Below are 26,118 nucleotides of genomic sequence, written 5' to 3' on the forward strand. Positions count from 1 at the left end.
AGCCCCAGCTCTCTCAACCTATTCTCAATAGGGAGATGAGTCATTGCAGAGGTGGTTATTTCTTCATCTGATTAACTTGCTGGTGAGTAAATGGAGGCACTTCTTCAGCAAAGCCAAGTCTGCAATGGCTAAGAATCCCTAGGCATGCCTTTCTCCCAGGTATTATCTATTGACTAGTTTCAGGTGACTCTCCTTTTATATGTGAGATCTGTAGATTGAAGCAGTTTTCTGAAGCATCAATCACATTGGTGCTTTGGCATCTACTTGCATGATTTGGATTCGTTCTACCTTGCAGGGCTGGTACCTCAAGTGAAAGTATAGTGGCACCCATCTTAAGTGCACACACTGAAAAAGGAAGAAGAATCCAGACCCAGATATTGTGAAGATCTGTAGTTCGTAGAACAAGAAATGAGGCATGATAAGGTCCAGGGACAGTATTGGCCTTCATAGTGACAATCCACAAAAAGCTTAATTTGTATATGGCTAATATGTAAGTTATTCAATTAATACAATTTCCTCCATCTTTGCTCACTTCAGAGAGATTTTTTTTTTCTCATCAGGTGTAGTATGAGCCTGAACAGTTCCATAGCCAGTCAAATTTAGAGAAGTCTCTTTTCATCCATAGTCACGTTACTTTAAAGTCCTTTGCAACAGTACAAGGTGGAAAAATAATTTAGATGACGTATGTCCTCAGACATCAATGTAGAAGCGTGTGTATTATGTCCATATAATACAAAATAAATGCTGAATGACCTGAAATGGCCTTTGTATGCATAGGTGAGCATTTGATTTATAAAACTAAGAGCATTCTGGACATAAATATCATATCTCATGCTCTAGCTTTAATTTATTTAAAGATTTTGTAAAGAATAGCTTGGTTGAAGTATAGTCAGTAGTTCTTGAGCTCAGACTTAACTGAGCTCAAGCGTACTGAGCTTAAGTTGAGAAAACTTTGTAAACTTTCTTCGTCTGTTTAAAAAATAGTAAGTAAACTTCTTACTGTAGAAAAAGTCAGCAAGGAAAAGTCTGAGCAGTACAATTTGGAAAATAAATTTCTTGGAATGGAAATGCAAAATTCTTTCTTAATAAATGATGATATGCCAGAATAGACTTTCCACAGCCCAAACATCTTGTTGCGTGGGAGACTGTAATTACTCTGAGCATTGCAAGACCAATGAAGTTTATCCACGTTTACAGCAAATAATCTGTCCTTACATATGTAATGAGTGAACTTTAATCAGAGCATCCTGCTACTTGTAAGGAAGCTGTTAGATGAAGAATAGCTTATCTTGCACCAAGCCACTTGCCAAAAGTGTTGTTGCTGAGTCACAGTTTCAGAAGCTGCAGCTACAGCTCAGAAAAATCTGTCCTTGTGAAAAGCTGGTGAAAACCCTGGAGAGCTTCAAAGGTGTAGAATATATGTGCTTCTGAACTTCAGAATAGAAGAGAGAGAACTCATTGACAGACTTTTTATGTATGCATGTTTTTTTCTTCCTCTCTCAGAACTTAGGTAAATACAGAGCATCTAAAATCAACAAATCAAATGTCAAATCAGAAAGGGCACGTATGTGAAAAAAGCATTTCAGTCTGAGGGTGTGGCTTGGAGCACTGACTGTACCCACTGCCTGTCCAGTAATAAAGCAGCTCAGGTAAAAACATGATTTTCAGTATTCAGGAAAGAAAGAGATTTGGACTGAAAGAATGTTTTACCTTCAAATCCTGTTTCTTAAGTAGAACTCGATTCTTGCTTTGACTTAAAGCTGTATTTGTAAAATCAACAAAGTATATCTTGTATGTGACCAAGGATGGTTATGTTAATTGAGCAAAGCCAATAAGATAGGCGTAATTGACAAACACAAGAACAAAACTAATTTAGAAGGTGCTAAAGGCTGCAGGGAAGGCTGCAATTTTTCATGTAAATTTTTGCTTATTTATGGTAGCAATTACTGTTACAAAAATATTGAGGTGGAGGTCAAGAAGTGATACAACTGATTCTGCATCATTTTGAAATACAGTAATCTCCATAATGAACTCACATCTACTTCAAAATGCTGATCTTCATACTACTATTCTAGTAACTTTCTGGACAGTTGTTTTTTATAATTAGTACCTTCGGAAGGTCAGGGGTTTGTACTGTGTTTGTACAGAGCTTCAAGAATTAATGTCGACTAAGGTGATGAAGTGCAAAAAAGGAATGTAAATCTATGCAAACTGATCTCTATTTTTGCTAACTTATTTATGATTCTACTGACATCTACTCAAATATCCTGTTTTATATAAGCCTTTCTCTCTTTAGTAAGTAAATAATTGGCTGATGTGAACATTTTGTGGGATGACCCTGATCTCAGTTGCTCTGATATATGAGGGCTGCTCCAAAAGTAATGCATTCTATTTTATTTTGTCTGCCCACAACATCAGGGGCAGATGTTGGTGGCCTGGCAGTGGAGGTTGAATCTTCCCATCAGTACTCAAGTACATCTTGCTGCCATGTGACAGATGGCAGCAGAGGGGCAGCCTCTGGTATCTGGCATGGAAGTGTGTATGAAGCAAAGGTGTGTCATTTAATTTCTCCATGTGGAAAAAAGTGCACCTGTTGATATTCGTGGACACTTGCTGAGCATTGGAGACCAAGTGTGGATGTGAGCACAGTGAGGGGGTGGGCAGTACGTTTCAGCAGTGGTGACAGTGGCAGTGAATCACCTCCTCGTGTGCAGATATTTATGACCGCAGCAGGCAAGCTCTTCTTCATCACTCATGAAAATGCATAGCTAAAGGTGGTGACGGTGTTGAAAACCAGTGTTTTGCAGGTGAGAATTTGCTCTATCAAACAGTGTTATTGTGCTCTTTGTATCTGCTGTAGCTTCCATAAAAATAAATAGGAGGTTACTTTCAGAGTGATCTACATACATCTGGAGGAATGCAATCCCAGAGGCACTGTCCCAGATTCACAGCAGTAGTTTAATTCAACTTGGGTCCTGTGTCAGAAGAAGTCTACCCAGCAGTAAATAAAACCCCATCTTCCCTTTGGTTTCCTAGCTGTAGGTATCTGACCCTTGGAAAATGTCTTTGTATAAGTGGTTGAGTCATTTTCTTGATTGAGAAGTTCGTTTTTCCTCAGTGTTCCTTTTCTTGTTTTTCCTTGTTGATGCACTCTGCATATAAGAGCTTTTTTTATTATTTGTATAGCTTCAAGTTGTTTCAGCCTTTCAGATTTTTAAAAGCAGGGAGGCTTTTCCAATGTCAGTCTGCCTCTCTGGTAGATGTGTGCTGGCAGTTTATTTCTGAGGAGATGCTGGAAGCCAAGCTACCCTTGCCTGTCTGGATGTTCCCTGCTGTGATCGCTCACAGCTCCACCAATGGCTTTCTCCTCTTGCTAGCTCATACCCAGCACATCTTCAGGAACAATCATTTTGGGGGCCGAATGCATGCCTGAACCATGGACTGTAATGTACTTGGCATTTTAGTTGACGAGACTGGCCAACTGATTCTCTTCCCTGCAGGCCAGTTGATTCTCCACACAAATGTGCTGATATCTAATACAAAATTAAGCAATGTGGTTATTTCCAGGTAGCTTTTTTTGAGTGCTGTGACACAGTGTGTAGATGCTGAAATATCTGTTGTAGTAGACATTTGCTGCAAGTTGGGTGGAAAAGTATTGTTTATCTCATAAGTGTGAAAGCAGTTTTTATGCTGCAGTGTTGTCTTGACTGGCTATTGACATCTTCTGAATTATCACTTCTGATAGATGCCATTGAATAGACACAGCTTGCTTTCTTATGTAGCATCTAGGCAGTAATTACTACCTTTGGAGTGAATGCGGCAGCACAGCTTGTGCAGAGAATTTCACTCTTACCAGAGGATGGAGAATTCATTCTAAGACACTGTTGTTAAGGACTGAGTGTAGAAAGTTGATTTTTCTACCATAAATGCCCTAAATGAAAATGCGGAAGATTTAAAGGCTTCCTGCCAAGGCATATGATCCTTCTGTATGTGGACGTATTCTTTACTTATTTGAAAGGTGTTCAAGTTTTCTTTCCCCCTTGGCAATAATTCAGCTTTCCCTTGGAAAGCCGTAGTCAGTTCAAAGTCAGACGCTGAGATCATGTTTTAGTTGTTCCTGTGATACTCAGTAACCCTTTTTTGCTATCCTGTGAGCTCTCATTTTGCTGTCCTTATGCTCTCATCTGCTATATTCTGTCACTTAAATTCTCTACCTCTTGTAGGCAGGGATTTAATAAAAACAGCAACAAACAAAATCAAAACAAATAAAACAAGCAAACAAGCGTAAAAAACCCCAACAGCAATTATTTTATGAGGTTTCATGAATGTCCACCATTTCTAAGGAGCTTTAGTTAACGAGCTGTGCATGTCTCTGTGTTGCTGTTAACAAATTAGGCAAACAGAAAAAGAACTCTTAAATGCAAAAGTTCCTAGCCTTGCTGATGTTTTCCTTCTTGCTTAGCTTTTACATACACGCAACAAAGATTTCTTCGTCTTTGTAGGCCTTCCATTTAAACATTAAAGTAAGTATCTATCCGGAATAATGAATGTGGTTAGATTAAAAAAAACCCGAACCTCTAGATTTATGTCCACATTTTATTCTTTGCCTGTGAGTGTCAGTGCTTTACAGAGCTCTCTCTTGAGAAGTGCAGAAGTGGGTTCAATTTTATTGTGGATGCATTTCTTCCTGCTTCAGAGAGGTAGAGTGATTAATCGGGCAGGTCTGGGGAAAGCCTCTGTTTATGTGGCCCTTCACACGCAGACTGTCATGGCTGTCCTACTGAGAGACCTGTATCACTGCCAGATTTTTGGAGTGCCCCATAGCCAGGAGGAGCCTGAAATGGGGCATTGACCATAAGTAACTCTGAGCTGAACAAAGAATACTGCGTGCCTTGGACCTCCCCTGTCGGTTCTCCACACAGTCCTTGTGAATTCCAGGGACTTAAAATTTTGGGATGACTTTTACAGTTTTCAAGGCAGGAACAATTCCTGCCTCTTTTTTTTTTTTTTTAATCCCTCAAAATGAATGTGCAAGTCTTTTGTGGAGTGATATCTGCAGAGATTTCTTTTTTATCAGCTTTCTCCTAAACCTCTGTTTTGCTGAACAAATCTGTAGTGACTGATATTACAAGGAACAGAATATTAGTGCAGCATAGAGGGCTATTCAGTGAAAATCTACAACTAAGAAAAATCTGAATTATTTCTTCTTCTTTTTTTAAAGAAAAACTCATGAATAAAATAAAAATAAACTTTGCAACAGCTTACTTGAAAGTAGCCTGTACAAATGTGGCGAAGAAAATCAAACAAAAATGTGTCCCATGTTCCCTGTGGCCTTCTGTATCTCTTCCAGGTGATCATCTGAGAAAAAACAGTGGACTGAAATCACATCATCTGCAGTTCTCCACTCAGATTCACTTGAAAGTTTAGAGCTGTACTCATCTCCAATGTTGACTGGAGTTTAGAAAAACAGAATCCACTGTCTCTAAGGATATACGTTGAGCAGGAAAGCATAGCAAGCATCCTTCTTATTTTTGTCTTTTCAAAAATGCAAGCCTTAATGGAGAAGTAAATGCCAGGAGGCAAAATAAAAAGTAAATATTTGGAATGCTAGAACAACATTAAACAGAGCCCCAGTTATGCTAACACAGTTATTATAATATCTAGGGTTTTGTTTTGAAAATCATAACTCTGTATTTGTGCAAACAAAACTCTCCTGGATCTTCCATCAAGCAATGCAATTTAGTCTCTGTGTTTCTGGGAAAAAATTCATCTTTTTAGAGTGCATCCTCCAAGACTGTGTTTGTGTTGGTTTAAATCCATCTGAAAAAATAAATTTTGCTCAGTGATATTGCCTGTCTATTTTCCTTCTTCTCTCCCTACCTGCTTAGTAAGACAAAATTGGGGAAAATTCAATTCTGAGGGATTTGCTTGGAAAAAGAAATAAAAAATTAATTTACACTGCCAGGTATCATGCTGTAATATGATTAGGCTGGCAAAGATAAAACAAAGGAAATGTTTAGAGCATGTAGAAATTTTAGGAAAGGTCATTAGCTGAAGTGGATGGGAAATATTTTGTTTCTGAGCATTCAGCAGTTCCTGATCCCACACAGCATGTTACATGCACGTGCACATAGGCCAATTACTGCGGACGCTGGTAGCTTATGATGGCGGTATTCCAGTTTAATATAAAGCCTTAGGGCTACAAAATGTCAGTGCTGAAGAGTAATCCGTTGCCAACTGGAAACTGCTTCTCTCAGGCACTCATTGTTCAACTTTCCGACTGATCACAGACATGGTGCTTGCTGTTTAACTCCCTCCCTCTCGGTGGGAAATCCTACCCAATTCTGCTCTGAAGAAAAACTGAGTGGAAAAATCTTTCTCAGACTGGTCTTGTTTGTTCCTTTTTCTGTTGTTAGTGGGAGAAGGTCTTTTGTCTGATGTGTCAAAACTAAACCCATTTTTCACTTTTTCAGAATACAGCAGACAGAAATGTTAAATTAAAAATAATGAGGACAAAGGACAAATGAAAGCTGATGGCTGAACTTTTAAAAGTAAAATGTTCATCAAGTAAACTAGTATGCAGGCCTGCAAACTGAAGTTATTTGTATGACAGACAGGAAGAAGACTCGTTGTCTTTTTTATGTTTTAGTTTCCATCCCTCCACCTTTCCTTAGGCATGGGTGGCCCGTGCAGATTAAGAAAGTTAAATAAAAATTCTGTGCTTGGTTGCATTCCAGCTAAAAATAGCTTAAGGATCTAGCCATGCTTGATTCAATTCCTTTCTAAAAGCACACTTTTTTTTTTTTTTTTTTTTACTTTCTCCCTGCAAACTTTTAAGTGTCCTGTTTGTACTGGCTGTTTTCACAGCCTCATTATGATTTGGGACTTAAAAAGTGTTTTTGCTTGTTTTTATTTAAAGCTCTTTAAAAGATGTTTCTATAGTTAGGCATGTTTACTGAAGGAGAATGTACCAAAATGGAAAAGACTGAGAGTGATCTGTCTTGATTAGAAGTATTTTTAATTGAATTAATTTACAATATATTAAATCAATCATGTGGAAATTTTCTGATTGCCAGCACAGTACATGCCTTGGAAATGGCAGTTTGGTGTTTATTCTTGTCTAACAGGCAGGCCATAGTACTTGGTGGTAGAGATTTGGTTTTAGAGCTCACTTTTTTTTGAAGTGACAGTAATTCTCCTCAGTTGCTGAATAAACTCAGTGAGACCGTAAAACCATTTCCTTAGTATATTTTACTGAGATTTTGATCAAAATGTCTGTTTCACCGAGCTACTCTGTAACTGTGAAGGTCTAAAACAGTAAGGCTGTTTAATATCCTAGAGTAAGGGCACTGGAGGGTAATCAAGCTGATTCATACTTTCATAAAATGGAAGTACATTGAAAGGCTAAAGTATTAAACCAAATGAATCCCAAGCGTAATTCCACTGACTTGTTTAGCCTTATAACTAGTATGAATTTCACCTATTAGGCCAATTCTCTTGGGGGAAGGAGACGCTCTGAAATAGCATAAAAGTCGGGGAGTTTATAAATCAGTGATTGCTTTTAGGAGAGCTGCAGAAGGAAAAAAAATGGAACCATCTAAAAATAGGAAGGCAAGAGCAAGTTGAGTGCTACAGTAAACCCTTCACCTGAGTGTAAAATTAATCCAAATCAATTGCAAGGAAAAAGTTCTTAGTACGTATTGTGTTTAATCGTACAGCCTACTTGTTTCCATCATTGGTCCTCAAGAAATTGTGGTTTCAGGGTTTTTGGTTTTTCTTCTCAATAATTTGAAATTTTATTTCTGCAGTGTTATTCAGTGCAGCAGGCTGTAGCTGGTTTATTCCCAGGAAATTTAGAGACAAGATGCTCTCAAATATTTATGCCACTATTCTGTGGAAAACTTAGACAAGCTTTTACTCCAGTCTCATATTTTTCTCACAGATGAGTAAATCTAAGACTTGCCCCACTTTCAGTTTCTCTGCCTGTATGCACACGCAGATCTCCAAAGTCTCTGACCATTATATCAGCCATGATCATCTCTGTGTAGACAAATCACCAAGGGCCTGAACAGGCAGGTGTCTAATCCAGTGGAGATGAGTGTTGTCTCCACAAATCAGAGTTGGAGAAATCCCTCCTGGTGATGTGTTGTTGAGTGTTAGAGAGCATATTCCTACATCAGTGTCTTAGAATCATAGAACATACTGAGTTGGAATGGACCACAAGGATCACTGAGTCCAACACAGGCTCCACGCAGGACTGCCTGAAATTCAAACCCTATGTCTGAACCCTTCTTGAACATCTGGAGCTCTGCCCACTGCCCTGGTGTAAAGTGAAATTGAAATGAAAAATTATTAATTCGATACTGAAGAAATATTGTAAATGAGGTAAAATAAATGCTAAAGCATAAGGAAAATATAAATGCAACGTGCAGAGCAAGGGAAAAAGGTGGAAATGAGAATTGAGATTTAGAATTCAATTTCAGAAGAAAATGCAGAAATGCAGTATAGCACAAATTCTCAAAATGTAGCCTTACGTTCTATTGACTTTACATCTGTGTGAATGTTAAAGCCATTGGGTTGATGAGCAGTAGGAGGCTTCAGTGCATCAGGATGACTTGCAGGTCAGAGTTAGCTCTGTTCTCTTTGTGTTAGGCTTCCACATGCCAAGTGATTGTTTTCTTCCAGGGCTCACTTGGAAGCCCTCAGATTACTGTGAAAAACACAGAAGCCTCCATTGGTTCATCTTTTTCAGAGGGCAGACTGAACAAAAGTGATTTTCTTTCCATCATCTGCGATGGCCTAAGGATGTGGCTGAGACAGAGTTTTTTTGGAGGAGAAAGTATCTTTTATTAGTTAGGTAAATGTCCTTGGAAGAACTTTTGGGTATACTAATTCTCCTTCAAAGTGAGATGGTATTTTAGAATTATCCTAAAATAGCTCTCTTATATTTATAAAGTCAAAGACCTTTTACTAGCATTGAGCTAATAAAATAATATTTTATTACCTAACTAAACATTGATTCAGTTGAGCAAACACATTTTGCTTTCCAGCATCCTATCCACTGAAGAATGCCAAATGCAGTATTCTGGTTGGGTTTTCCAGAATCGTGGGTGAGCTAGAAGAAAATTTCAGGAAAACCAAGTCGTTTGTGGGTAAAAGAAGCAAGTGAGGGACAGAATAAACTATAGGGAAAATAGTCATGCAGAACTTCATGGTGAAACTGAAGAACTTGAGATGATGGAAACCCTGAGAGCCATGTCTTGTAGCTATCACCCCAGTATTTCACTCAAACATCAAACATCCGAACAGCTACTGAACTGATATTTGCTCTTTGTGAATAGAGTGGAATAGGTGCTAGCATCAACAATAAGCACTAGTGAATTATCTGAAGTTGTCATCCGCTTTGCCTTGCAATCTGGTTTCTGAAGAAGCTAGTCAAATAATAAAAACTTGACCAGTGTTAGATTTAGAAACTCTTTCATGAAAATAACAAGCAAGTTTTGTTGCAGTTTGCTGTTAAGGAAAATAAAATTAGCTTTTGCTACTTTGGTAGTACATTAGTTCTTTGATTACCCAATAAGGAGTTGAGGGTTAAGCTGTTTTAACTTTAAATACTGTATTCAGACCTGTATGAGCAATTAGCAATGAAATGCTAAATATCCCTTCAGGTTTTTCATTTTTTCCTTTAGAAGAAAAAACTGCTGCAAGTAATTATTCGTCTGGAAATAGTGACATTGTTAGTCTGGAAACAGTGACTTCTCCTTGTGTGTTTGGCACTGTGAAGTTAGAATGCAGAAAAAAAGAAAAACTAAAGTAGGAGTTTTACTCCAGCATAAGGAGACAAGTTGGTGCTTAGATTTCAGTACACTTCAGCTCTTTCAAAACATCCAGCAGGCATGAACTATACATAGCATCTCACGAAAGAGTATCCTCTCCTGTCTTTAGACAAAGAAGCATAATGGAAAGCAATTGCAAAACTGGCTAAACACAAGTGCTTCCACATCAGTGAGGTGCAGTTGACCCTGAAAAGGGAAGAAGCTCAGATGTACATAGGGTGCACTATTTTACAGGTTCAGTCCAGTTCAATCTGAGGTTGGGTCTAGTGCTGCCTATATGAAAAAGTGCTTTACTAATGTACATAGTGTGTCTTTTAAGCCAGTGTAGATCTATTTGTTTGAATTTCCCTGAGTTTCGCTGCAGTAACAAAGGACAAAACATAGCCTTATGTAGTTTCATAAAGTGCTCATAAACCAATAAAGTCAGTACTTCAAATATTTGTTGTTATTTAAAAAACTGAAAGAAACAGCTAGTAGGTTCAAAGGAGGAAGAATCATGCAAATAGATAATGATTAATATGTTTTAAAATATAATTATGAAATGTTACCTAACCATGACAAAGATAAGAAAACCAAATGTCAGCTTTCAAATTATAAAATGCTTCTGAGAGCTTGTATTGTTTTTTAATTGAAATTGTTACATGTTTAAAAGCCTAGGGACTTAGCCAGCTACCTGCTGCTATTCATACATTATTCCTTTCTCACTAACTAATGACTAGCTGGAAAGAAGGACTGAGTTTCATAAAGGCAGGACAGGTTTTTCTTCAAACTTGCTTCTGCTTCCCTCTGGAAGTCTGAACATATTGCAGACTGGGACCTTGCTCCCTAGTAAGGAGCTGCTGCAGAAGCTCACCTTGCAGCTACTTGTTCTTTTGAGGAGTTCACACAATGTCAGTTGATGGAGGCCATCACCGATACTACATCATCAGTTAACAAAATATTCTATCATGTGTCATGTTAACAAAATTATTTATGCTTCTAAAAATAAAATTTAGAAATCTGTAGTTAAGTAAGCTCTTCTTTCTTGCATGGACTCTTGGTTTTCTGTATGTGGGCATATTGGGATAATTATACATATAATCTTTTAAGCAAATAAATGCCTGCTTTACTACTACCTAGCTAGTTTGCTGCTAATCTGTAGGTTCTGCTGGCGATCTCCAATGGAGCTGATCTTCTGAAAACATCCCCAAATGTTACTGTTCTTGCCTGCATCCAACTTGCCATCCAGATGAACTCCTCATTACATGATTTCATCCCTTTTCAGTAATTTTTCAGAGCTCTCCTTTCTAGTCTCTTCAGTTTGCCTCTCCCAATGTACAAACAAACACAGTCATAGTCTCCTATTTCTCTGTCATCCCTGTGCTCCTGTCTTTTGCTTTCTGTGCTGCTTCAGCTACACTGAGTGAAGCAGTTTGTTGAAGCAGTTTCCTTCCACAGGGAGAGCAAGCTGAGGACTAAATCACTCACTGAATCTCATAAAGAATACAGTACTGACATGCATGTGTGTGCTGGCTTTTATAGCTATGCATTTGTGTGTGCTTCAGGAAGTGTCCCTGGGACTCTGGGGCCACAGCTATCAAAGCACAGGGAAAATTCCCCCCCAAAGAATTCATAGTTCAGAGGCTGGGGAACAAAATGATGGGAGAATGTGAGGAAAAAGTATGATGTGAGCATGATGATAGCAACAAAACTAATATTCTCTCTTGCCTGGTATTGACTGCCTTCAGCTACTGTCACTTCATTTATCGCTTGCTGTAGAGAACTTCTGATTAAGTTGTCAGTATTATGACCCATTCCCCTTTATTCCTTATTTTTTTTTTTCACAACAGGACATTTGTACCATTACTTAGTGCTATTATTAGTCTTGTGATTTGTTTTTCTGTATATCAGAGCACCATGCATATCGTGCATATAACGCATATCATAGCAAGCCTATTCTACTCTATATGGCTTCGTAGAAGGTAAACCTTACTGTAGCATAGAAGTAAAAAAGCAACACAACTAAAAAGTTGTGTAGCTTTTTTTCTCTTTTCTTTACTATAATATTGGCTATGTGGAAGTGATCAGAAAATCAATCAAAAGTATACCAGTATGAAGAATAAGAAAGCTCTCAAATATGGTCACTTTTCCATCTCATTTAATTTGTATAGAAAGGGGTTTCATACCCTATATGCCTTGTAATGTTGGCAATCTGTCTTACACCAGTCCTTTCAACTGTTGTACCTATGCAAGTGCACATAGATGATTTTCAGGTATTGCATACAAGGGAAAATAGAGGTTAAGCACAATATTTTGCTTTTGGACAGAAGATGTTTGTGATAGTCCTTAATACTTAACAAAATTAGTTCTCCATATTGAGCCATTTCTAATGAAAACACAGATAAGATATATCTAGAATTGTACCAAGGCATACAAACTGTCACCTCCTCTATTTATTCTGCAGCTTTGGCTAAGCTTTCAGATTCTGTACCCTAAACTGATGAGCACCTGAAAATATGATCAAGATCTTGGACTTTGACTCAATGCTTCTGAAACCAGGGCAGGAAATGAAGGAATTGTGTAATCTTGCTATCTTGGGCTGACTGGTTTGGGACTAAGTGATAAAAATTTCCAAAAATCTCATCTGGGATCCACTTTTGCACATTATCAGATTATATTGCCCAAGGAACAAAGAGGAAAGGTAAGTCATACCCAGAGTCATACCCAATACCTAGAGCAGAAAAGCACAGCTTTGTGTCCAGCTGTGTACATTGCCAATAACCCTGAATGAAAACCTGTTATACAACGTACTGAGCCTTCAGATGGTATACCGCGAATGTCATATGACTTATGGGCCCCCAGCTGAGATATAAGATGCAGAAGGATCCAGGCATGTTTCTACACTGTAGATTCATTGAGACAGGAAATAATTTATTTTCTCTGAATGGGAAAACAGCTTACAAATTTTTTTGAGGACTTGAGCTGGAGATGCCCTGGAATACCTGAAAGGTACTAGAAGGCCAAATCTATCATGGACAATTAAAAGGAACTTATTTCAACTTCAGTGATATATTAAAAACCCTGAAAGCTAAAGAATTTACTTCTTTGCCTAAGTGCTTCATTTTTAACTTTTGTATACTTGTCTGTATTTTTTTCACCTTGCCATTTAAGAAATCTATAAGCCCAAAACAATAAAGATTTCTGGTTTTGATAGAGATATGCTATGCATGTGGTCTCCTAGCACTAGGCGTAGATATGCGTTATAAATTTAATTGGAGGGGAAAAACATGAAACAGAAATCTACTCACAAAAAATATAACGTAACAGCACAGGCTACTATTAGTCATTGTCATAATCTTTGAGCTGTTTTCATTGAAATCATGACTGTTCTTAATTTTTTCCCTTTCTTTGGCCCAGTGCTACCTCAGCATTAAGCATGAGGATTACATTAACACAAATGAGAACATTCTTATTCTGATGTCTTTGAGAAAAGCAGCAAAGCCAGCAGGATGCAGCAGCACCAGAAGAGGATGTGAAAGCATGGCAATTGTATATCAAGTGGTTTTCATTTGGGTTTTACAGTGAGAAGTTCTATTAAGTTTTCTGTTTTCCTTACTGAAACACTTCTGCAACTACAAACCTTAAGGGAAAAGGTGCTTGAAGAACACTCTTACTGCTTAAAAGTAAAGCAAGAAAATAAACACAGGGTACTGAAATGCATCTTACAGCATGAGACCATCAAGACACAAAATTGATCAGTCCAGCTCTAGCAGTATTACACAGCTACTGTGTTTTGCAGATGCATCTTAGGGGTTTTCATTTTTTTCAAGTCTATTCTCAGTAATGGGCATTCAAAAGGAACAGTGTTTGGGAAGTGCACCATTCTGTTCAATACTGCAGACAAAGACAGAGATCTAAGAGAAAAGTTTCCAAAAGGAGAAAAGTGTGTTTGAGTGGCAAAGACTGATGTGTTTCATTGTTCAGCCTCCTATGCAGAGCTCCAACAACACCAGTGTCAGAAACATTTTTGACATTTCCTGAGGAACGGTTTGTCCTTCTAGAAAGAACAAAACCAGTATTTTCAATCTGTGTAAGACAGTGAAAAGATCAGAGAGAAAAAGATCTTTCACAAACATGTATGGTAATGATTTATCTACTTCCTAGCAGAGAGGATGAAGAAGAAACAGCGCTGACATTTAATGTGGATCATAGTACTTGTTACAATTGAGCATTGTAAAGCATTTTTCCCTTGATCCTCAACATGAGTTGTTTCAGGAGAAGTATTTTTTCTTTCCCTTTGTCATTTATTTAAACAAATTCCTATCAGCTTCTGTGACTTGTCCTTCAAAAGAGACCGGCAATGCTGCTGACAAAGGAGGACTCAAAGATTAACTATCTGTCTCACATAGACAAAAACATGCTGGTAGTTTTCTTTGAGGACACTTGAATGTCTGATAGGTTTGCTTATCAGTTTTTTCTTCTGTTGGTAGCCAGTTTGCACAAGCAGACGCTTCCTACTCCCTTGTACACCAGAGTGGTCAGTTGTGCAGCTGCGTGGTCCTGCAGGCATTTTGGAGGGCTATTGGAGAAGGTTAAATCCTCACTCCTGAAAACCCCTTAGCACAGTGTCATGGCCCAGTAATAATAAGCAAAGTTAATCTGGTGTCATGGAGTACTGGTGGAATACTTGATGGCATAGTTTTTGTAATTTATCATGACAGTCAAAGACCTTGGATTCTAATTTAAGTAGGAGAGCTTTTTTGGAAGTCCACCTGCCTTCCTCTGTTGACATTTTGCAAACAGCCACCTTCCCTGTGTGACTCATGTCCCACTCAGTGCCTTTCAGTGTCTGGACCACATGGGTCTTGCTGTGATAAAATAAGAGAGGCAGGAAAGCAGGCAATCTTTTGCTCTAGCAATCTGTCACTCTTCTTTTACAACTGTGTGCCAATAGTGTAATGAGTGGTGACATGGGAGGAACATGACATTAATTTAGAAGCTGAGAGAAGCAACTGCATGCTGGCATTGGCAAGGTATGTGTGTATTTATCTTGGGTAAGAGTACAGAAAAATGAGTGCAGTGAAGCTGCAGGAGATGTTGCCAGCAGGAGGAGGAATGGCATTGGGAAAATTGCAGCCTTGCACACTGTGATTATTATTTACCCTGTGAGGAAGCAAGAAAAGTGCTAAACATAACACATATAAGAAGATGCCTGCCTCAAAAAGGTAGTTACTTCCTGAGGGAAATATTAAAAAAATTAAAGCTAGAGGCAGATAAAGAGCAAAGAAACTAAACTATTCTAAGACAGCACCAGGATGAAACTGAACAAATTTCTTAGAATGGAAGAAAGAAATGGCATTTGGCTATAATACAGTAGAAAGCTACTTTGAATATGGTCTGTTGAACCTTTGGAGTTACGTTTTGATTTATGTGAACATAAATGGACCAAAGTTTTGATTTATATCATCAATTATAAGCCTGCTGGAGTAGTCCCTTATCTTTGGAATATACTTGGACAGTGTCAGTGTCTGTGTTCAGACCTTTCCTGTCCAAATTAGAAGTGTGCTAGCTCAGTGAGAAGCCCTTAGCATTTGAACTCAGCCTTCTCCTCATCTCTGATACCTGAAGTTTGGTACAAAAAAAAAAGCGAAGGTGAAACCTTCACTTTTAATGGTAACTGCTATTCAGAAGACAGTATGCTTTTATTATTTTTAGATAGCTACATTTGAATTACGTCCACCAGTCTGACAGATGATGGGCTGATTTTCTGCCCAACAGATGTTCCAAGATTTGTCTCTGCAGGCTTTTTAAATCAAGTACATAAATCAAAATTCATGTACATGGAAGCAAGTCAGACTGTGTCCTTCATCATCTTTGCCTTGTGTTGTGCACTGGAGGAAGATTACATCGGGGAGAGAGAGCCTGGGGTGGAAAATGGAAAAAAAGAAAAAAAAAAAAAAAAGAAGAAGAAGACAGACTTGAGAAGGTCTTTGCTGTGTTTTAACGTTAATGTCAGTCTGTTGGTCTTTAAGTGAGAAGCAGTCAGCTCATAACTGCATTGTCCTCCCAACTACATGAGCTGAACTGAATGTGCAAGCACTGTGGCCATGCTGGTATTTTGTCACTGGGAACGAAACTTAACAGCTTTATCCAGCAAAGGAAGATGCTGTTTATTGTTCTGAAGTGTAATTTACAGTGTCTTGCAACTCTGAAGAAATATATGTTGGACACCTACAGTTAAGTGAATATGAACACTCAGAAAAAAAAAAAAAAGAGCAACCCATGAGACTGCGTCTGTGAATTTGGATTCATTCTCCTTATTTTGATATCTCTTGTAAAGTGTCAAGCTCATTCATTTCAGTGAATATACAGTATAATACTGTACCTAAATCAGAATTGTGATACATATATCTTGTATGTTTTCTCAACATTGGATGCTCAAATTTTTCTATTGCTTCAATGTTTTTGCTACTTATGGAAAGGATTCATTTGGACTTGCTCTGACTGTTTTCACATAAGATGGGAACTTCAAAATCTCAAGGTCAGAACCTTTAATCACTGACTTTATTTAAAGAAAGTTGATTATTTGTTAGTTAAGTCATCTTTCAGATGTGCAGATTTTATTCATGTCATCACTTCCTGCCAAGTAGGATTCATTTATTTTATTATTCAGTATTCAGAGATATAGAGATAGTTAAGAATATTTATTATTGTAGTTGGAGTATCACACATGAAAAGAAGTTTGAGAGAGAAAAGGAAAATGCTCTTTGTTGTTGATACACAAGGGCAGCATCAGTAATTGAAGTGCTGCTGCTCCCTTCTTGCACATCAGAATAGGTTATGTTTGATTTAAAGATCTGCCTCAGTTTTTCTATCCATGAAAGGAGAGTACCAATAATTTCTAACCCTAGCAGGAATTTAGAATGGTGATCATGATGCTCTGATTCTTACATGAAGAACAGTAAAAATGGAACTTTAAACTTTGCTTATCTAATTCTTATTCTAAATACAGGCAGTCATCAATCAAGCTGGTACTCTTTCATCAAATGGTCTCCAACCCCATCTGTACACTTTCCTACATAATGTGCTTACTATAGCTACACTAAGACACAACATTCCTGTTGCACTCTACACAGAACTGCACTTATTTGAGCAAGTATTGTTTTTGATTGAGCAGTTAATGGCAAATTATTAGGAATTACTCTGTTAATTAATGGAAGTCATGATGTGCAAATCTGGTATGATAATCTTTTGTTATACTTAATAAAACAGGGATAATGGAAGTTTTTTCAAACTGTCCTTGCATGCTACTTGCGATGAAGTATCTGCCTTCTGCTTCAAGTTCTCTCACTTCAGCTGCTGCCCTGAGGTGTGATCCTTCACACATGTCTATGCCTTAACCAAAGCCCATTTTCATCAGCAGGAATTTTCACATTCAATTCCATGAGCTTTGAGAAAACTCAGCACCACTGGTTCTGTTAAGCACAGGATTGCATTATTTATTCAGAAAAGGCACATGCATGAGCTGGAGTTAGACCAAATTAGTTATTTCCATAGGAGCAGAGCAAAGCAAGTGGTTTGGTATTTGTAGGCTTAAGAAATTTTTTGCAGATTTTTATTTTTAGTTTGTTGAGAGGCCTTTTTATACAATTTACTCCCCGTGAAAGGAATTTGTTGTAATAACATCCTAAATAAGAGTCCAAACAAGATTCCTAATAAAGAAAAGCTAATGGTTCATGGAGACAGTATGACTAAACAGAGTTTCAGTTCCCTTCCCCATGGCAGTGTGGCAAAAACCACTTGAAAGCGATGCTCGGGTGGTAAGAAGCCACACAAGTGGTGGACAGAACAGTCTGTTGCTGACCTTATCTACAGGTTTCCTGTAGATACACAACTGCTCATTATGTTCCTCAGTTGTGCAAATGGCAACATAATGAAATGCACAGAGGTTCTTCTCTAAGGCTTTAGCACCCAGCATTGAAGTACATGGCTTTACTAAGAAAAGACCCTCTGGGGCAAACAAAGCCCATGGCTGTTGTGTTGGTCTGGTGAATAGAATCCAGACTGAACAAGCAGACCTGTTTAGTGTTCTGATTCCAGGCTACACCTTTTTTCTTCTGTTTGTTCTATCTACAGATGTTGCTATGAGGAAAAGAGTCAGCAATGACTGATGTGGAGCCCCTGGTGACAGACTTCGCAGCATCGGGCAGGGCAGGCCGCCGCAATGCCTTACCTGACATCCTGGGCTCTCCTGCTGGTGCCGGGACCTCGGACTTGCCGCACAAACTGGCTGAGCTGTCTGTTTCTGAAGGTAGCACCTGTGTGTTCCAGAAGCGGGCATCTGCATGTAGCCATCCTTTGCTTTCTCCTTAAGACTTCTGGCACCATGTAATTTTGATGTCAGTGCCAATAGTTCTTTCTTCATTTGGGTTTAAGTTCAGTCTTCCAAAACAGTTTTGTACTCCTAACAAGACAAGTTAATTTTAACCCAGACTGAGTCTGCCATATCCACCCACAGACTCACTGTGCAGCAGTCTGGGGAAGGGTGCTGGGAACTGAATGCTGGCTCACATGAAGAAGAGGAACCACAGTTACATTGCTGGACTGCTTGGCAAACCACCATGCCAGCTATTAATTAGAGTCTCCTCTTGCTCAAGGGTAGCTTAGCACAAGACAGTAAGCTGTGCTGCTGATCCAATTACAGCTATCATTCTAACTTAGAGATAAAAATTAGGAGTGCTGAGTCCTCCTGCTAAGCTTCAGACTTTGCTGTCTGAGATCAGTGCTGCATTTCTGATGCTGATGAAGTGAGAATTATAGATTGCCTCTGAGCATGGGTTGCTCCTACTTTTTAAATCTTGATTTGGAAGAATATTCTTCTTCTCATGCCTGCCACTCCCAAGGTGGTCCCACTTCCAGCAGCAGCAATGGTCTGAAGGCAGCAGAGTAGGAGGCAAGCCTGTGCTGAAGGGTAGAGGGCTCATGAATTCCAACTGAAATAGGTTACAGGAAAATTCTCAAGCTCAAAGGGTGTATATCGTGCTTCTATATTACTTGAAGTAGTGTTGAATTTACATCCTCTTAAAGCACCATAAAACTGTGGGAAATTCTTTGATTACAAATTGTCCTTGCTTTGATCATTTCATTTATATTCATGTATTTGGATTTTTGTAATCCAAGCCCATCTGGGGCCTGTTGAAGGACTTCTGGGGGTGAAGAAGAGGATGAGTAGAGATATCACTTCTACGAGGAATGAAAAGAGAGACTGGATCACAACGTCCTCTCTTGAAACTAGGAAGGGGAGGAAAAAACATTATCTGAATGGGTGCTGGAAGGAGGCATTACTTTTGCAAAAGGAAAGGCCAAGGATTTATGAAGAGGAGAGGACAGACATAAATAAGTGAAAGCCAGCAAGGACAGTTATATATGCCTAGGTGAAAGGGCAGTAGTGAGGAGAACTAGGGGAATCTGGAAAAGCAGACGGAAGGGCACTGTGTTAAGAGTGCATACAAGGTTATGCAGGTCAGTAACAGCAGATGAGACGCAGTTCAGACTCCTTGAATTTGAGATGTCCTTGCAGATGTCCTCTTTCTGGTGTACGTGATTGCAGCATTGTAAATCCATTCCAAAGTATAGACAGGCAATTAACATTTAATGCTTTCATTTTCAAATATCTTCTTTTTAATTCCGAAAAAGCTCTTCCACTTGGCACCATTGCACACAGTGACCAGGGGCCACGTTCCTGCAGGAGGGAACTGTTTCCCTTGTCAAAGAGGAGGCAGGTGGGAATTTGACATTGTGGAAGTAAAGCTCTTGGACTGGGAAGTCCAACCCATTGGAATATTCATTGCTGTGCTATGAATAACTAACCTTTGTACTGCTTAGAGCAATTAACCTTGAGGGGCATACATAAAACCATGTTAAACAAAGCTCAAAAAATACAACAGTACAGGTAAGTTCCTCATGTTTGTTTCATTTTGACTCTGGAAAATTGGAAATAATATACTTTTTAAGGCATGGAAAATTATTCACCGATATATATATATATTTTCCTGCATAAAAGTAAACATGAAAGAGTGGGTGTCTTCTTAAAAGAAATGTTACAGTACAAGATAATAGAAGTACTCCAGACAGAGTAATCCTTTCCTGGTGCTCATCCAAGTGCATTAAGAAGAAATGAAACACAGCTACATTAGCTTGAGCAGTATGTACCAGTGCTTTCTTAAAAACAAAAGGAGATTTGAAGAACAATTCATAGCATGGAATTATCCTTTGCTTTTTTCATTGGCACCAGAGCACTCCCAGAAGGAGTAATTGCTGTTATCAGCATTTTGCAGTCATGATAATAAGTGAATGCAGGATACAGCTAGACACACTGTGACTAGTGGGCACTGCTTGGGTGCTTTTGTGAATTGGGAATTCCGCAAGCATCAAAATGGGAATTGCAGCCTCATTTTCTTGTCAGTTAAACTTCCAATTGGGCAGCAAGCAAAACTGAGGGAAAGTCATCAAAATAAAACGAAAGTTTACAATGCCGTGACTGGGAAATTGTTTGTTTGTGATACATTTGGGGCTGTAATGGACAAAACTTGCTTGTCTTTGGCTTTAGCAATAAGCTGTTAAAATGAAAGCCATTGCCAGCTCAGAACAAAGAGGTTAGATAAATGAGAAAAGCAGAGAAGATAGAACATGTGGCTATATAAAGCATGCCCTATTTTTTTCTGAAAGATTTAGTGAAGACTACGGGGAATGGTGAGGAGGGCTCTCCATCTTGCTTCACATTTAGCTAATGCTCATTGGATCATACATTTCTTTTCCTTCTAAAAAGCTGTCACTTGCTGTCAGAGTCAAAGGTCAGAAACGGGATTTGCTAATACCTTCTGTCTGGTTTAGAAGATAAAAGAGACTTTGCATATATTCTTTATGAAAATGCAAGGACCATTGCTGTGTGATACAAATTTCTGTGCACTCTGGACATTCCACTAAATTAATATTCACTTTGAAATGAATGGAGATGTTTTGGCATCAGCTATTTTTCACAGAGCCCAAGTCTGACAGGAAGGCTATCTGTACCCTACCCACCTCTGCTGATGTGTTAGTTTTGGAGAGTTGATACTTCCCAAAGGTAGTCTGATGGGAAGCTATAGTGGAACCATATTAAACAATCATAGAGTCATAGAATCATAGCATCATAGAATGGCCTGGGTTGAAAAGGACCACAATGATCATCTAGTTTCAACCCCCTTGCTATGCGCAGGGTTGCCAACTACTAGACCCAGGCTGCCCAGAGCCACATCCAGCCTGGCCTTCAATGCCACCAGGGTCGGGGCATCCACAACATCCTTGGGCAACCTGTTGCAGTGTGTCACCACCTGATTCCAGGATTAAAGAAGAATCTGCAAAAAGTCTGAGAGCAAAGAGGTTACACTGACCTTCTGTAATCTGCTTTGGGGGTCTGTTCTGCTAATAATTTATGTTGCTTGGTGAAAATAATTCTAGGTAATTGTGTATAACTGTCTGGATACACAGCAGCTTAGCACCTGTAGCACCTGTGCTGCAAATAAGAGTTTGGATTTCCTCTAGCAAACTCTGTTTACCCTGTCTACAAGACTCCACTAATATTGGACATCAAACCCCACACAGAAGCAGACAATAGAGGACATGACTCTGTCTCCCTTTCCTTAAAAGTGCTGTGCTATGTAATACTGAAGAATGTCAAATAACTGAGTTCTTAATTTACCAGTGTTAAACTATGAAGCCTCCAAACCAGAGGCTGTTGCAGACAACATCAAGCAGTTTATTGTGTACAGTGGTGTAAATTTACTGTGGTAAGCGGTGACGAATATATATAATATTGTCTGTTTGTGATGTGTTAATGGCAAATCTCCAGGGAAATTCCTGAAATTTGACCTCTTAGATTATGATTATTAAATCAGATAAAAGTTGGAAGATGATACAACCAGATTTGCAGAAGCTACAGTCTGTCTTAGGTCTGAGTACACAAACTGTTTTGTTGCCATTGTTAATGCTATGTGAGACTTGAGGATAGTGTGAAAATAATTGTGCTTTGCAAGGAAATCAAGGCAAGAGGAGCTGTCATTTCTCAGTGAGAGAATATGGGCTTCAGAAGAGACAGAGCAGAATTCCACATATCTAATGATGACCATGACCATGAATCAGTTCTGCTGGTGTGCTTTTATTTGTACTAGCCATGTCATCGTTCCATTCTGATCTATGAAAGAGTGAACTTCAAAATCAGAATTACAAATATATATATATATACCCTCATCTTGTGAAAAAAAAAAATAATTCTGCTATGTTTTTAGTGGCAAAGAAGGTCAGACAAATAACGGACATGTTCATAAAATGTAATGTTATCTACCAGAACCCAAACTGTGCTCAGAGGAGTGCTATATTCTAACCTGACTTTGAAAACAACTCAGAAAAAAAGAAAAGTTATATCTGATCTGATGCTTAAAATTTATCAGAATGTGCAAGGAGCATGGAAATCAGAACCAATAGGAAATTGTTTTTGGACAATGTCTGTGCAGGTTCTTTATATTTTGAGTTTATCACTCTTTCCAGAGCACCCATGAGTTTGGTAATAAAGAGCCAATCCAAATAGAAGTGATCGATAAGCCCAAGTATTTGACTGTAATTAAAAAGCTGTAAGAATGTGTGCATTATAAATGTTTGTGTTTTTTTCTAGATGAAGGAGCAGAGGGTGGAGAAGTATCATCATCCAAAGCCTTGCTGGAAAGTCAAGAGGCAGAGGGAAAGAGCAGCAATTCCTAATACCTGAGGACTGCTCGACTGATGAAACCTGTCGACAGACTTTGCAGAGTTTCCCTGTTACCTATTTTGAAGTGTGGTAGCAATTGCAACAGCACAGGAAAGACTTTCGTGACACACTTATACGTAGATGGCTTTAACATGGAACTACTGTTTTTTCTGCTGTTGTTCATCAGAAAAAATGTTCTACGCATCCAAATGGGAAGAGAACTAAAGAATGTATCTGTTCTGCTTCTTTTTTTTTTTTTTTTTTTTTTTTTTTTGTTTGCTTAATGATTACTTTATTCACCCAAACTAATCTTCTTTGGGAGTTTTAATGAACATAGATAGCAGATGTACCAGGTAATGATTACTTTAAAATAAAAGTCCTATTTCTTAATTTTCTAAAATAGCTTCTTTGTTACACAGAGGTGTATTCACTCTCCTTTAAGATAATAAGTATGTATTAGATTACAGACCCAATCTGCAGTATATCTTCAGAGATTTTTGTTCTCATTAGGTATAAGAAGATGGATGTGACAAATAGGAAAACTAACTTTTTTCTCTCTTCTTCCTGACCTCAAAGCATTTTGTTTAGCATTTAAACTACCAGTGTTCATTTTTTAAGTCTCTTTACACTCTATTTAATTATGGCAGATCATCTCATCTATCCCACTCCTAGCAGTCTTGCTATTTCTGTCATTTCTGTTTTGAGGCTTATTATTGTAGCTGTTCATGTATATCTGAAATAAAATAGCCATGTTTGTAAGTGATTAAAACTGTTCATCTCACTATGGAAATTAAATAGCTATCATATTTTCTGTCTTCTGTTGAATCTTTGATGTTTCTTTTATATGACAAGACTCAAAACCCCATAATAATATATAATTATTGCATCTCATTTTTGCTTTACTGTTTGCTGCTGATGAAAGTGTTCCAGTGTGATTTTTACAGAGTTTTATCTATTTAAATGTTGGGTTTTTTTTTTTGTGTGTGTGTGTGTGTGTGTGTGTGTGTGTGTGTGTGTGTGATGAAGGCCATGCTCCTGAAACTACCCAGCATGCAGTCCTTTACTGTAGAAATCCAAGATTCATGCACAGACACCCTTACTGCTGTCTAGAGCTGCAGCTGTTTTTTGTACTTTGTGAGACTTGACCAATACTGACAATCAAATTATTTTATTTACATACACAGTCTCTCTGCTGGACTGTGGCAAGATGGAAGAAGTGTCCCACATAGGCACATCACACAATTGACTGATATTCCACCTACAAAATATTTGTGAATTTTATGGCTGGTGGACATCTTGCAAGAGGCTTTTCCACACAGCTACCATTCATAATAGGCATTTGCATTTATTAATAGGCTGTCTTTTAGGGACCATTCAGTAAAGGGTAGATTTTATCCAGCTGAAGCAACACTGGGTTCTCTCCAGCTATCTGTGCTCATTCAACAAGTGCAGCATCCCAGAATTACTTTAAAGTTTGGAATAGGAAATAACATACTCCGCTGTAGCAAAACAGGTGGCTTAAGACAGTCTGAAAACTTGAGCTAGCAGAGGACAAAAGCTGAAAACCACAATGGAGAGGGACATAAAATTAACTGTATTTGTGATGCACACTTTTGTTCTGTGTTACAGTCCTTTTCTCATACTCCAGTCTCCTTTATAGCATCGGGACACATGAAAGCGTTCAATTTAAGATGTTAAAATGATCCAATGGGATTCAAGTAGTTGAGTATTACTGAAGCAGAATTCCTTATACGCTTTAAGTGGAGCGTATGTTAAAGTGCTCTTCTGGGTCACAGCCTGTATTGAATTCTCCCTTCACAGTTGCAGCACTGGATATATTTAGAATTTTCTCTTACGTTAAACAGACTCTGAAATTTGGGTTACAGGAACAGATACTTAAATATTTTTCTATTTTGAAAAGCTTTGAAGGTTTTTTTTTTTTTTCCTATTAAAATACCAATCATGTGAACCAATTAAAGCTAGCAAATTATTCATGTGTTAAACTGTCTATAAAATTACTCAGCAGACATACATACATCCCACTACTCACAGATATTGAATTTAGAACCTTAACCAGGGTGATAAACAAGTAGGAGAATTGGTGCTTACTTTTGCTGTATGAACCTGTCATTGAGAGTGCAGAAAGAAGCTTAAGAAGAAACTCTGCATAAGATGTAAAGACAAACAGGAAGATTTAAAATGCAACTCAGTTAAAAACGATTGGCATGAGAGACATTGTGCTGAAAACTTTGGTCCAGAAGAATTTATTAGTTCTGTATTACTCCTCACTCAGGCAGACAGGAGTTAGCCAAGCCCCTTCTGAGCTCTTTGGGTACCTCAAGGGCACAGTACCCAGGAATCAGGGGTTTAAGCAGGGTTACTGTCCAAAGTATAGCTAGAGTTGGGCAAGCTCTGGTTCCTTTTCTTGCTGGTATCTTGAAGATAGACAGTAACTCCTGCTGGACTTTAGCTGTGCCTGTAAAGAGCTAAGTGCTTCTGAATACTCCCTGCTGAGCCAGTTTAACCAGTTTTAACTAATATCCAGGACATACCACCTTCCTATTAGCTCAGATAATGAATAATTAATGCTAGTGTTTTCTCTTAATCCATATAGTTACAAAGTTATGGCCATGAATCAGCAGAATATTTTAAAATATGCTTAGCTTTAAATGTAGATTAGTCTCACTGAAGTAAGTAGAAATACTTAGTGCTTAAAATTAGGTGCATATTTAATTAACTTGATAAATTACAGCAGCAAACTTCTATTAAGGCTAATTTTGTATTATAACGCATTAATCCCAATTTCCATTTGCAGCAAGTGCAGCACAGGTAATAGCATCTTTTTCATCAGCATAAAAGCACCATCCTGGGCTTTTATACAGAGCCAAGACATTTATTTTAGTACCAAGCAAAAACAGTAACTTTATTGTCTCCAAATTTCAGAACTCAATGAGGTAAAGATTAATTCTCAGCCACTCTGCATACTTAAAAAAAAAAAAAAAAAAGGATAGAAAATAAAACTCTGTAACTTAATTGTGCATACATTAGAAAATTTAATAATTTAGATTCTTCGAACACATAAAAAAATTGGCCTCACTCTTCTTCAGATATCATTAAGAAGGTAATTTTCTTTTGTTCAGCTGTTCATCATGAGCTCCATGTAAGAGGCAAGTGAACATGCTGAGGCATATCTTCTGTTATTATAAATTAGGAAAGTTCCATTTGTTTTCTGGAAGGCAATGAAGGAGTAAGTAGATTTTAAGGTAGGGGACTGATTATTAGAACAATCTAATTTATGCTTTCTCATGATTTCTCATGATTTATGCTTTCTTATGATTTCTCCTTTAGCTACCTTCATCTGTGCCACATACTATCATTCTGGTGTAACTGCATAGGCTGAGCTTTAAAAAGAAATGCTGGATGAAATGATCATCAAAGCACTGGTATACTTTATAAGGAATTTCCAAAGCATTGATGGTAATGTATAGGTCACTGAAGGAAAAGACTGTTTTACATCAACTG

At 38.2% G+C, this 26,118-nt stretch overlaps 1 protein-coding gene across 5 annotated transcripts in view; it reads left to right on the forward strand.

Moving 5' to 3' along the window:
• The window catches only part of PKIB (cAMP-dependent protein kinase inhibitor beta), a 52,570-nt gene extending 29,149 nt beyond the window's left edge, over nt 1–23,421 (forward strand). Inside the window, exons 1-3 of one of the 5 annotated variants that reach the window (XM_042886979.1) lie at nt 12,501–12,516; nt 17,952–18,129; nt 22,525–23,421. In XM_042886979.1, coding sequence (XP_042742913.1) covers nt 17,979–18,129; nt 22,525–22,610 — 237 coding nt within the window. In that variant the 5' untranslated portion in view covers nt 12,501–12,516; nt 17,952–17,978 and the 3' untranslated portion in view covers nt 22,611–23,421. Of the gene's footprint in view, nt 1–12,500; nt 12,517–16,312; nt 16,357–16,542; nt 17,636–17,951; nt 18,130–22,524 lie in introns of those variants that run through there. The other 4 variants (XM_042886962.1, XM_042886969.1, XM_042886954.1 and 1 more) reach the window with 4 other exon arrangements.
• Nucleotides 23,422–26,118: the final 2,697 nt, after the last annotated feature.

Source organism: Lagopus leucura, unplaced genomic scaffold (assembly GCF_019238085.1).
Source record: "Lagopus leucura isolate 7727_CA_CO unplaced genomic scaffold, USGS_WTPT01 Super-Scaffold_73, whole genome shotgun sequence".
Taxonomy (NCBI): Eukaryota; Metazoa; Chordata; class Aves; order Galliformes; family Phasianidae; genus Lagopus; species Lagopus leucura.